This window comes from Micromesistius poutassou (genome assembly GCF_964030765.1).
Source record: "Micromesistius poutassou genome assembly, chromosome: 11".
Lineage (NCBI taxonomy): Eukaryota > Metazoa > Chordata > Actinopteri > Gadiformes > Gadidae > Micromesistius > Micromesistius poutassou.
The window spans coordinates 11945319-11957818 of record NC_140281.1 but is presented as its reverse complement, the minus strand read 5'-3'; the positions used below and the strand labels follow the sequence as shown (position 1 = coordinate 11957818).

General features: G+C 48.9%; 1 protein-coding gene across 1 annotated transcript in view; it reads left to right on the top strand.

The window, feature by feature from the left end:
* nrp1a (neuropilin 1a) overlaps window positions 1-12500 on the top strand; it is a 63869-nt gene that overhangs the window by 40945 nt on the left and 10424 nt on the right. The window contains 3 exon segments of the mRNA XM_084475071.1: window positions 1535-1690; window positions 5747-5891; window positions 9842-10173. Of these exon segments, the coding sequence (XP_084331197.1) occupies window positions 1535-1690; window positions 5747-5891; window positions 9842-10173 (633 nt within the window).

Here is a 12500-nt window from a genome sequence, read left to right as displayed (position 1 = left end):
GGTAGACATCCATCCCAGGACCATCCACATCAAAGACCCCCTCCCCTCCCCCTTGCCCCCTCCATCCTTTCCCATCCCTCCCGCTTTCCTCACCATCGCCTCAGCTTCCTGCCCCGCCAATCCGCAGGAGCACGCAACACCATTACTCCTCGTTAGCGTCAGCCCGGCCTGTCACAGTCACAGCTAGCTCTCATTAGGAAAAGAGAGAGTGAAAGAAATACGGTGGTATTAGTCGTCGCAGTAGTAGTAGTAGTTGGAGTGTGAAGCTCGAGGCAATGGGTGTATCCTAATGGAACAGCCCCCTGCCCTGCTCTGAGCCCTGCCATTAACCACCCCCCCCCCCTCCATCTCATCCTCCTCCTCCTAAGTCTGCTACAGATGACAAGAAGATATGGAGAGGTTAAGTAGGCATGGCTAAGGTCAGGAGGAAACATTTGTCAGGGTTTTTTCTCGCATGAACGGTATATGTGTGTGTGTGTGTGTGTGTGTGTGTGTGTGTGTGTGTGTGTGTGTGTGTGCGTGTGTGTAAGAGAGTGAGGGAGAGAGGGAGGGAGAGGTAGAGAAACGGAGGGAGAGAGAGAGAAGGGGGGAGGGAGGAAGGGAGGGAGTGAGAGAAAGAGAGAGAACAAGTGTATGTTTGGGTTTCCTCAGAAGATACTGGTGTAGTACTCGTGTAGTGAGAGAGGCCTTGGATGGGCTCAGACAGGTCATTGGGAAACGCCACCGAGGAAGTAAGAGAACAATGGAACAAGACCTTGAACACAGACAGGCAGGGGATAACAGCAGTGTTTATTTCTATAATGAGACAAACTACCCTAAAATACACACAAAGGTTGTAAAAATAGTACCGGTATATTATTTCTGTTTCACCGTCCACCATTTGCATTCTTCATTCAACAATGTAGGAAATGTTTGAAATGAAATGGAAATATAACCCCAGCCGGACCCATCCCCACCACCACCACCACCATCCCCCACAACCACCACCGTGGCCCTAATGCACTACAATTCATGATTACTTTATAAAGCCCCTTGAATATTTTAAGTGCACAATATTTGAAATTCAATCTGCATTGGTCTTTCCTCTTCAACGATTTTTGATAATGCGATTGTGCACTCACTGGTCTATTCAACATTCACTTTTATCCAATAAGCTCATGTCTCCCATCGCAGGAAATTAACTTGTCATCCAGTGTCTCTTCTATTAATGTGAATATCATTTTATTCCACTCTGTTTATTAAATCCCCGACGGCGGCTGATGAGACTATGACCAGGGGTGACGAAGATGGCGCCGTTTTAATTTGAACTTCCGCTTGTTATTGCATTATTAATAGTGATCTTACACCTTTTCCTTTGGAGCAAATTATTAATATGCTTCGACGTGAAAGCATATTATGTTTCACCTCTCAATTCTTTTAGAATTCATCAAAGTTGTTTTCGCGAGAAAGAAAGTGTCCTTCCCTACCTGGAAACTCAGTGTTAGCCTAGTATGTTCTTTTGAGACTCATCTCGATCCTCTCCTTGGCCCCCTAGGTGGACCTGGGCTTCCTGAGGTTTGTGTCGGCCATCGGCACGCAGGGCGCCATCTCCCAGGAGACCAGGAAAACGTATTTCGTCAAGTCCTACAAGGTGGACGTCAGCTCCAATGGAGAGGACTGGATCACGCTGAAGGAGGGCTCCAAGCAGAAGGTAAGAGCTCAGAAGGTTTCACTCTCCTCTTGTGTCTTTTTAACCCACTCTGTGTCCTTCATTCTACTTCTGCCTATGTTGATCGTGTGCGCTGTGTAATCGGAACAAAACTTGGTCGGCAAAGTGTGAACGTTCATTTCCAGCCATTGATTTTGAATTTGAAGAGCATCTGTTGTAGGAAATGCAATTTATAGATACAGAATTTGTTAAAACCCCAACAAACTGGTGTAAACATTTATTTTACCGCACTCCACCGGAGATCTAAAATAGCTGCCCGGATGAATCAGCAGTGGTGACCCTACATCTAAATAGTCAATGGAAACATAGAATATAGAAAAAAGCACCAGAAAGACTTGGTTAAAGAAAACCACCCCGGGAAATGCACTGCATTCGGAACATCCCATCTCGGTAAAACGTCCAGCTGAGTCGAGTTGTGGTCCCTCCCAAGTTCCCTTTAGGTCCCATAAAAGTGGGGAATACCCCATTATACATGTGCTTTAGCCTCTTCCTCCAAAACGTGCAATTATGCACTTTGTTTGATACGACAGTTAAGCCACAAACCCAGAGTGACAGGTTGACATTTACAGCAGCGACCTCAGTGCTAATGCTAGCCTTCATAGGGCTCTTGTGTGGAATGCGGCCACTGTTTGGTGTAAGATGCCACCCCCCCCCCCCCTCCCCCTCCTTTCAACTCGTCTTAACGCAGAAAAAGAAGAAAAGGTATAACTAAGGGCTCAGCAAACACAAGTGGATGGAATGATGGACGTAGGTGAGAAAAAAACCGAAAGAGCTTGTTCTTGTTTAACCAGCTGGGGGAGATGAGCCAAAGAAAGTGGGTTGGGTTGGGAGGGTGTGGAGGGGAGGGAAGGGTCGGGTGGGGGGGGGAGAAGTTTGCGACCAGAGCGTGACGGCGGTGCCTTCAGCGATCGATCCAACAAACCTTTAGTTACACAGTGTGCTTTGTCCACTTGGGCTACTTTGTAAAGACGGCCTCCCTGCTCAGCCCTCTTATCCGTCTCCGTGGGTGTCCCGCTGCCACTCCTGACACCAAAACCCCACTGACACGTCCAGATGTGTTGTGTCAATACCACGATAAAGTGCACGGAAACGTTTATTTTATGGGCAAGAATAAAAGGCAGCAACCCTATTCGGGAGGTTTTTCTGTGTATATAAATGGACGCCTCTGCCTTTCCCTGCAACAGCCCTACGAACTGCGTCACCAGCCCCCGGTCTGAAGGCACACAGCCCGCCGGCCCTTAAAGCACAGCCCTGAAGCACTGTGCCGTTCTGGTCGCAACTCTAAAGTGCTTTATTTTTGTAGAGGAGAGGGGACCCATTTGCCAAACTGCTGATCGTACAGTTTGCCATCGCATTGCACTGGGAGAGAGGGAAAAAAAATGCCATTTAACAGTTGAGAGTTGAGCGAGTGCAGTGGAGGGAGAGGACATTTAAAAGGAGTGGATGACTCTGTTGTGGGTCCCTCGGTGGCTCTGCTGACAGGTATGGCCCGGGGACCGTGCAGAACCATGCATGTGTGTGTCTGTGAGTGTGTGTACTCCACTTTGATTATTACGCACGCAGAGGAGTGCTCAACACATTGGTTCTCTTACCTGCACACGTACTTCGGTCTGTTAGGAGATGCCAAAACGCTGTGTACGCTCGTGGTGCAGTCACAGATCTTGCTACTTCTACAACGTGTTGTGCCACTGTACAGCAGAACCGGGACGTCGTATACGTTCTGGAAAGTTGCAAGCTCCTTCCCAGTGCCCAGGGACGTGCACAGGAATTTTGAGGGGCAGTTGCTCTGACCTGAAAAAAGGGCAGCCCCCCCCCCCCCCCAAAAAAAAAACAACAACGTCACAGGCTATATGAAGGACTGAGAATAACAGGGTCTTTATTAATATATTAATACTAATAAGTAAAACACTGAAATACAGCACTCAATCACCCTAACTACTACTAATGATAACGCAGAAAAACATGACTTGAAGAAGAAGAACATAACATGATTACCATTATCATACCATTACCATTATTACTACTCAGGCAAGATCTTTGAAAGGATCTCTAAAATAGCCTATGTTTTTTTTTAGATTACAATTATTTGTAATCTAAAACCTGCCCTATGTGCCTCCTGGTCCACATTTTCCTCGTGTCTGGAGGCTTGTGGCTGCTCCTCATCTTAAATGTAATGTAATTATGAAAAAAAAAAATTGCCATTAGTAGGCTAAAATATGAGTCTGATTAATTAATCAATTAGCCTACACAGTGTCATCTTTATCACAACGCAGTCTCTGTCTCAACTGCTGGTTGGCTTTTTTGTATCCAACCCTGCAGTGATGTGCTCCCCTTTGCTGCCTCCTTGAGTTGTCTCTCTCTCTCCTGAATCCGCCTCTTTTCAGTGGGCATTTTGGCTTCACTTAACAATAACAAACAATACCCAAAATAGTGATAAGATTTAGGCATTTAACCATTTTGAATTAAATAATTCATGTGATGCATTACTTCCATCATTCATTCATCTTGCTAAAACTAAATGTTAGAAAGTAACTATCAGCAGACATGTAGCTTAGTGTGCCTACCAAAAAATTAGTATCCTATGTGATAACGGGCTGCTTGTCTGCAAGCTAGCTAGCTGTCTGATTATTTAGGCTAAACGTTACGTGGCAAACTGAGCCTGGATTTATGAAGATTTTAATTCATTTCATAAAACTTGATGATGATTGTTCGTTTGTTATACATCTCAAACTCACCTTTTCCGACAACGTCAAGGCAGTCGTCTCACAAGACAACCACGACAGTCTCTTTAGTCTAGGCACTAGGCGACAGTCTCTTTAGTCTAGGCACTAGACGACAGTCTCTTTAGTCTAGGCACTAGGCGACAGTCTCTTTAGTCTAGGCACTCGGCGACAGTCTCTTTAGTCTAGGCACTAGGCGACAGTCTCTTTAGTCTAGGCACTAGGCGACAGTCTCTTTAGTCTAGGCACTAGGCGACAGTCTCTTTAGTCTAGGCACTAGACAGGCAATATCATGCAGGCTCAGGTGGCGGTCGTGTGCAGCGCTGCAGCTACGTAAACAGAGTTTGCCCTCCCCCTACTGACTTTCACTCTCGGTGCCCGAATGGAAGTGAATGAGGCTACGTTTACTTTATGAAATGTGGCAATTATTTTTTTATCTAGGCCTACATGAAATTCTGCATCCATTGTACGATTTCATTTATTTTTTCCTCGGAAGGGCAACGTGAGTCGAGGAGGGCATATGGGCAGTTGCCCGGGCAACCTGAGCAACCCCCCTGTGCACGTCCCTGCCAGTGCCCCTCGCTATTTCTTGGGGTTTGAGGTCTTTGTCTGTGATCCGTATCGGACGTATGCTTCGGACATCTGGGCTGTTAACTGCCCAGAATGGAAGAGCCGGGTCAGTAGGTTGAAAAGTCACCAGTGTTTTTCAATTATGCTGAACAACCTCTGATGGATTGTAAGGGAAACGCTTCTCTAGGGGGGTCGGGGGGGGGAGACCTGGCCAGGCTTGGCTTGGCCTAACCCGACCGGGGCCTGGCCTCTCGTGTTGCGCTGGTCAAACCCTCCAGGTGGCATTCCTTGACCTCACAAACAAAGATGGCGCAGTAAAGAGCGTGATAAAATAAACAAAAAGACACACTCGTGCCAATCTGGTCTCCTCATGCAACGCCTCAAATTTCACGACTCACCCTCCCTGTCTCACTCGCCCTCCCCCCCGCCCCCCCCCCTCCCTCCCCTGTCCTCACCTTCCGTCTGTTTATACTGCGGCGTGTGGTGTGATGCGACTGTGATATTTTACAGGAAACTGTAAAGGAAAACTGTCTTCCAACAGGCAGTCTGGACAATCCATGCGTTCTTGCAGAATACTGTTTCTCATCTAACGAATATAGCACGTATCACGTATTCACACCCTGCAGCGTTTTTCTGCTTGCTTTGAAAGCCGAGTAAGTCACAAACCTGATCACAGAGGCCCACGCTTTGTTGTCTCGACGGAAAAACTAAATAATTTGCATTTTTTGTTTTTTGTCGACGACGTCAGGTTTTCCAAGGCAACACCAACCCGATGGAGGTTGCCAAGGCGATGCTGCCAAAGCCCACGCTGACTCGCTACCTGCGCATACGCCCTGTTGCCTGGGAGACGGGCATCGCACTGCGCTTCGAGGTGTACGGCTGTAAGATATCAGGTGAGTGGCTGGTTCAGGGCCATCTTTTCAGCTTGATGTATTCGCTCAAACAACAACGTTTTGTTGTTGTTTAGCTTTGGCCATAAATACCCCAAAAAGCCCTTGTTGATGCTTATTTTAATACAAAAGGCCTAGTTTCATTGGATCTGATTTGGATTAAAAACTGAAAAGGCTTTTGTGTATTCCTAAAAAGCCAGTATTGAAGATGCGTTACACCAATCTCTGGTCTGAACAATCACTACTTTCACTCTCCACTGGAGAACAAACCCATGCAGCACTCCTGAGTCAAAATAGCTTTTTTCGCGACAAGAGGCAACAGAACACATGGGAAATGTTGTCTTTATTCCAGGAAACACTTTCCCAAAATCGCCTCGGCCGAGATTTGGATAACAAATCGCTCTTTTGTTTCACTGTGGTTTAGCGTCACTCTGTTATTATGTTTTATTTTCCCATCATGCCCCAGTGACACAGGCTGCTCCATATAAACACTGGAGGAAAACTCCTGCATTATGGAGGAGTGGCACATGAAGGGACATTACGTATTTATGTTACCTGATGTTTTAATGTACATCATTCAATATAAATGGGCCCTGACAGCTGGTGGCCACCACATGTAGACAGGGCTTGCTAGCACCTTCCGTGCTTGTGTGTGTGTGTGTGTGTGTGTGTGTGTGTGTGTCTGCACGAGTGTGTGTGTGTGTGTGTGTGTGTGTGTGTGTGTGTGTGTGTGTGTGCGTCCGTGCGTGCTTGCGTGCGTCTGTGTGTGTTATCTTTTTTTCTCCAAAAAGAGTGCACTGCTCTTTGCTCTCTTCTCTCTGTCTCTCTTTTTATCTTCATGATCTTCCCACTCCTTGTCCCTTAAGCCCACCCCACCGACCCCCATGTGTCCCCTCCCCCTCACACAGCTCTGATTACAGCACAGTTCATAGTGTCTGCTGCCTCTTCTGTCAAAACACATTATTTTAATGAGTAGATGAGTGTGTGTATTTGTGTGTGTGCATGTGTGTGTGTGTGTGTGTGTGTGTGTGTGCATGTGTTTGACATAGTGTGTCTGTGTGTGTGTGTGTGTGTGTATGTGTGTGTGTGTGTGTGTGTGTGTGTGTGTGTGCAAAGCTCACTTTCATCTATGCATGTTTATTTGTGAGCACATATGGTTCCTTTCTTTTTTGGCTTACCATGCATGTGTATTGGATGTTTATTAGTGCTGTTTTTCTATGGTACTTGTGTGTGTGCATGTGTGTGTGTGTGTGTGTGTGTGTGTGTGTGTGTGTGTGTGTGTGTGTGTGTGCATGCATGCGCCTGGTCATACATGTGTACATTCATGGAGCTGAATGAAGCAGCTCACTGATGAAGAGGGGGAGGAAGGGGAAGGGAGGAGGGGTTCAAGCCGCCCCCCGATGAACTCATGAATGAACGATGAACCCGACACACATCACAAGGAGCCTTATAACCACAGGCCCCCCTCCCACTCGCCGCTATGGCGTCATCACCCCTGGTGTCTCCACTTGGAGACCCCGCCCAACGTCTACCACGAGAGAGAGAGAGAGAGAGAGAGAGAGAGAGAGAGAGAGAGAGAGAGAGAGAGAGACTCCTTGTCCCTCTATCTCCCTCATCTTCTCTCCATCTCTTCTCCTCCTCCTCCATCTCTTCTCCTCCTTGAAGCACTTTATGGTTGTGTTTCATGAGGTTGTGACCAACAACTCACCGCTCCTAGCACCCCTTTTTTCGACTTTAAGCGAAAAACCTTGACCCGGAGCAGATGGGGATGCTGATGTTGAAGGAAAGCACTGATAAAGTGAAATGATTTGTTGTCTTAAAAACCAAAGGACATGGCGTGTTCTCTGAGCCTTCAAAGGGGAGGGAGGAGCCTGACCTCGGAACGCTGCAAGATGTATTTCATTAGTCAGCACTGTCAGAGGCACGCGTGTCACCCACTGGCCACGCACTGAAAAACAAGCTAATGAATAACCCCGGCTCCCATCCTCTCTGTACATACTCCCCAGTGTGTGATTGTGTGTGTGCGTCGCGAGCGATTCTGCCACCGCATTACGTCCACGCCCTCCCTCAACCCTTTAGAAGTGTCTCCCGATCACAGAGACACAAGACGAAAATGTAAACAAAAATACACACACACACACACACACACACACACACACACACACACACAGCTGGTTATCCCGCCGCTGGGTGTGTCACAGCGGGCCGCCCCGCCCCTAACCCCTCTCTCTCTCTGTCTGATCACAGACCAAGTCCATTAACAGCTACATGACCTGGAGGTTAGGAGGGGAGGGGGAGGAGAGGGAAAAGCGTTTCAACCACGGCACTGCTCCCAACCAGTCTGAACCCAGATCTCACCCACACACGCACACACACACACACGCATACACACACACACTTGTTCAAATAGGCCTACTTCAAAGCAGTTCAGCAGTGCATCTCGCTGCTGTTCCTGCCAGGGGCGAGCTTACCCCCCCCCGATCATCACACACACACTCTCTCACAGGATTTTGGCCACAGACAGAAAGAGAGAGAAAGACTTCTGGGAGACAACCCTCTCTGGTAGCGCCAAGGCGAGGGGCACCCTGCTCTCTCTGCCAGTGTGGAGCCGTGGGTGCTGGAGGGGCTCAGCCCATGAGCTGGTTCGCTTTTTTGTCAAGATAAGGAGAAACGAGAGGATCACATGTGAAAGAGGCCTTGTTCTCAAAGGGTCTCTCTTTCTCGCTCTCTTTCTCTCTCTCTCTCTCTCTGTCTCATTCTTCCTCTCGCTCACTACTCCCGTGCTGGCTCGCTCTCCTCTCTCCCTCCCCCAGATGTCGCTGCGAGCCATAGCGTTCTGCAGCTGTAGAAGCAAACGCTTTGCGTGTCCGTCAAGACACAGCGGCATAACACAATGCCCCGTCTTGTGTGCCCCCACCTTGGGAGAGACGGATGGCAAAACATGAGGGAGCAGCGTTCTGGTGCTCTAGGGGACATAAGTGGGATTAAGAAGCAGGACGTGAGATGAGGAGACATGATGTCATCCAGCCTGCGCTCTGGCCCCAGGCGGTGGTTCTGCCAGACTGCGGTTTGAGCGGATGATGTGTAATCACAGGTAGAGGTTATCTGTCTGCTGGTAAATAAACATGTATTGTGTGTCCACACAGAAATATGATGTGTTTTGTTTTTTTACACACTGGGAAAACAGAATAAGCTGTAGAGATATGGTGGTGGATTAATCCCGGGTGCCACCGGTGTCTACAGCTAAACAAGTTGTGTGTAGTTGTGTGTAGTACATGTGTGCATTTGTGTGTCCCAGGTCGGGTATGTCATTCCCTTTTGTCTCTGCATGCACAACATATTCTAAAAGCTTGTGTCTAAAAGCGTGTGTGTGTGTGTGTGTGTGTGTGTTTGCAAGCTCAACAAGGTCTGGCATAACGGACCTTGCACAAAAAAATCCCTCTAAATGCACGCATGCCAAACAGGAGGAGGCTTTTAATTGGCTGCCTAGAGACAAGTGCTTCAGGCGCTGGAATTAGTAGGCAAGGCTTCGTACGGGGGGGGGGGGGGGGGGGGGCAAGGTATCACAGGAACATCACAGGAGAGGGTTGAGGGGAGCCCAGCTCTCTTTGTCTTTCACTGCCTCGCCTCTTCCTCCTGTTTGCGCCCACTGGAACGGGAACACAAAGCTCAGCCACTGGGCCCTTCCCACAGCCTCAGATATCAGGCCTCACCGTGTGGCTGGAAGTCGGCAAAAGTTTTCAGCAAAAGCTCAGCGTAAGCATCAGGTGGTCTGGCATATGTGAGGGTTGCTGGTTCACCAAAGGGCTATCCATGGTTAAGGGCCTCTGACGGGTTTCATACAATAGACCATATGTAAAGTTAACTCTCTCTCTCGTTCTCTCTCCCTCGCTCTCTCCCTCTCTCTCTCTCTCTCTCTCTCTCTCTCTCTCTCTCTCTCTCCTGTCTCTCAGAGTACCCATGTTCAGGCATGCTGGGCATGGTGTCCGGCCTGATCAACGACGCCCAAATCACGGCCTCGTCGCATACGGACCGCAGCTGGTCCCCGGAGAACTCGCGGCTGCTGACCAGCCGGTCGGGCTGGACGCTGCTGCCCCAGCCCCAGCCCTTCACCAACGAGTGGCTGCAGGTGGACCTGGGCCATGAGAAGCTGCTGCGAGGCCTGGTCATCCAGGGGGGGAAGCACCGCGAGAACAAGGTGTTCATGAAGAAGTTCCGCCTGGGCCACAGCAACAACGGCTCCCACTTCAGCATGCTGATGGACGACAGCGGCAGCAGGCCAAAGGTGAGGAGATCAATAGAAGCGATAGAATCGGTAGAATCGATGTGACAATAATGATAGACAATAGAGCACTTCTCAAGAAGGGATCTCAAAAACGGATTACATCTTGCGAAACACAGAGGGCCCAAAAACAAAGAATAAAACATATCAAATACAATGAAAAACATGAAAGAATGGATGATGGGTCTGTTTACTCAATATGAAAGCCAAAGGTAAAAAAAAACATTTCAGTGGGAATTATAGATGCCCATTTGATGGCATATGCATATTTTATGTAAATGCAAAAAGTATACGTGGTGCTCTCCCAGAGATGTTGTTGTGGTGGGGTTTGTTTGCTTGTGTTGTGTTTCAGTATCGCTGTGAGGAAAAAGGTTTTCATGAAGCAAAAGAGGTGGGTGTGTGATTGGAGATTTTAGCGATTTGAATAAAGTGAAAAACAGCGGGGACGGGCGAAAGCAATTGTTGCCGGCGGCGTCCCGGGGAAGCGATCCTAATACGCGCTCCTGGGGGATACATCAGGCGAGCGAAGCGAGACAGGTTTTTCGGGAATCCGCCACATTAAGTCAACTTTCCCTCAGAGTCGTAGCGCAGAGCGCCGGCGAAGCCATCCAGCAGTCATTCTGAGTCAATTTCAGCAGTACTTTAAATCACATTAGGATAAGCATCTTGAGATTCTGTCGCCGACTCTGTCTCGCTCTCGCTCTCCCTCTCTCTTTCTCGCTCTCCCTCTCGCTCTCCCTCTCTCTCTCTGTCTCAACCTCTCTCTTACTCTCTCGTTCTATCTCTCTCTCGTTCTCTCTCTCCCCCTCTTTATATCTACTTTGTATTCAGCCAAGCTTGTACCGCTCAGTGCTTTTAGCGTATGCTGCAATGTCTTCAAGGGGAGTAACAGATGAGAGGAGAGGAGAGGAGGGGAGGGGAGGGGAGAGGAGAGGAGAGGAGAGGAGAGGAGAGGAGGGGAGAGGAGAGACGAGAAGGGTAGAGGTGAAGAGGAGAGATGATGACAGAATAGGCAAGGAGAGGATCGGAGGGGGGAGGAGATGAAAGGTGAGCAGGAGAATATAGGTGAGGAGAAGCGAGGAGAGGAGAGTCGGCAGTAGGGGGGAGGGAGGAGAGAGAATATGGGACTCTGAGAAACGACCTCGGACATGTCTGTCCCTCTCCTTCGTTTCGCCTTTGGGTCCGTCAGCCGTGCTCGCCCACGTACGGTCACACACCACTGCTCACCAGAGAGACACTCCCCCCCACGCACACACACACACACACTCACACTCACACACACACACACACACACACACACACACACACACACTAACCATGCAACAGTGGGCCAAAGAAACACAAGGAGAGAAGGACGGTTCCATGGGACCGGGCACAACCACACCTCCATGACATGCAGCCACAGCCAGTCCCCAGGACAAGTGTCCCTGGCAGGGTATAAATCAGATCCAGACAGCCTGATGGTTGATTTATGACGGCGTTGCAGGATCTATATCCTTTTACTCCGTCCTACTTAGCCCCTTTTTTTTCCTTTTTAGTTTCTTTTCTTTTTTGTTCTTGTTCGAGGACTCCTCTGCCCCTCCTCCCCACTGCCCCACCTCCCTCTCCTTCCAATGACCACTCCCGGGATAACACCCAATAATCCACCCCACTATCAATCCTCCATCTCTTGCTGCTCCACCTTCTCTCTCGCTGTCTCTCTCTCTCTCTCTCTCTCTCTCTCTCTCTCTCTCTCTCTCTCTCTCTAGCTCTGGAGGGCTAATTTGAAGAAGCCTAACTTGAGCATTTCACAGAGGCAAATGTCACACTGTCTTCTTTACTTCTAGTAACTACAATGGCCCCCCATGCCCCCAACATACCCACCCACCCACCCTCCTGACCCATAAACAACCTCAACCCCCCTACTATACCCATCATCGCGCACACACACACACACACACACACACACACACACACACACACACACACACACACACACACACACACACAGTGTTTTAGACAGCCCAGGTTATATTGCCTCCCCAAATGGCTGCCCATCCCTCCTTCCTCACCATTGTAGACGGCTGCTCCCGGCCTCTGTTCGCCTCCAGGGCTTCTGTGCTCATCTGCTGAGCCTCATTCTTTCCACCAAAATGACATCCTCAGCAATAACACGCTTGATGCTGTAGCCTTAATCTCTCCCACTCTCTCTCTCAAATGCGTAGACCCACGCTCTTTGTCTCTGCCTCTCTCTCAGTCTCTATGTCTCTCTCACTCTCTGTCTCTGTCTCTCTCTCTGTCTCTGCCTCTCTCTCTCTCTCTCTTTCTCTCTCTCTCTCTCTCTCTCTCTC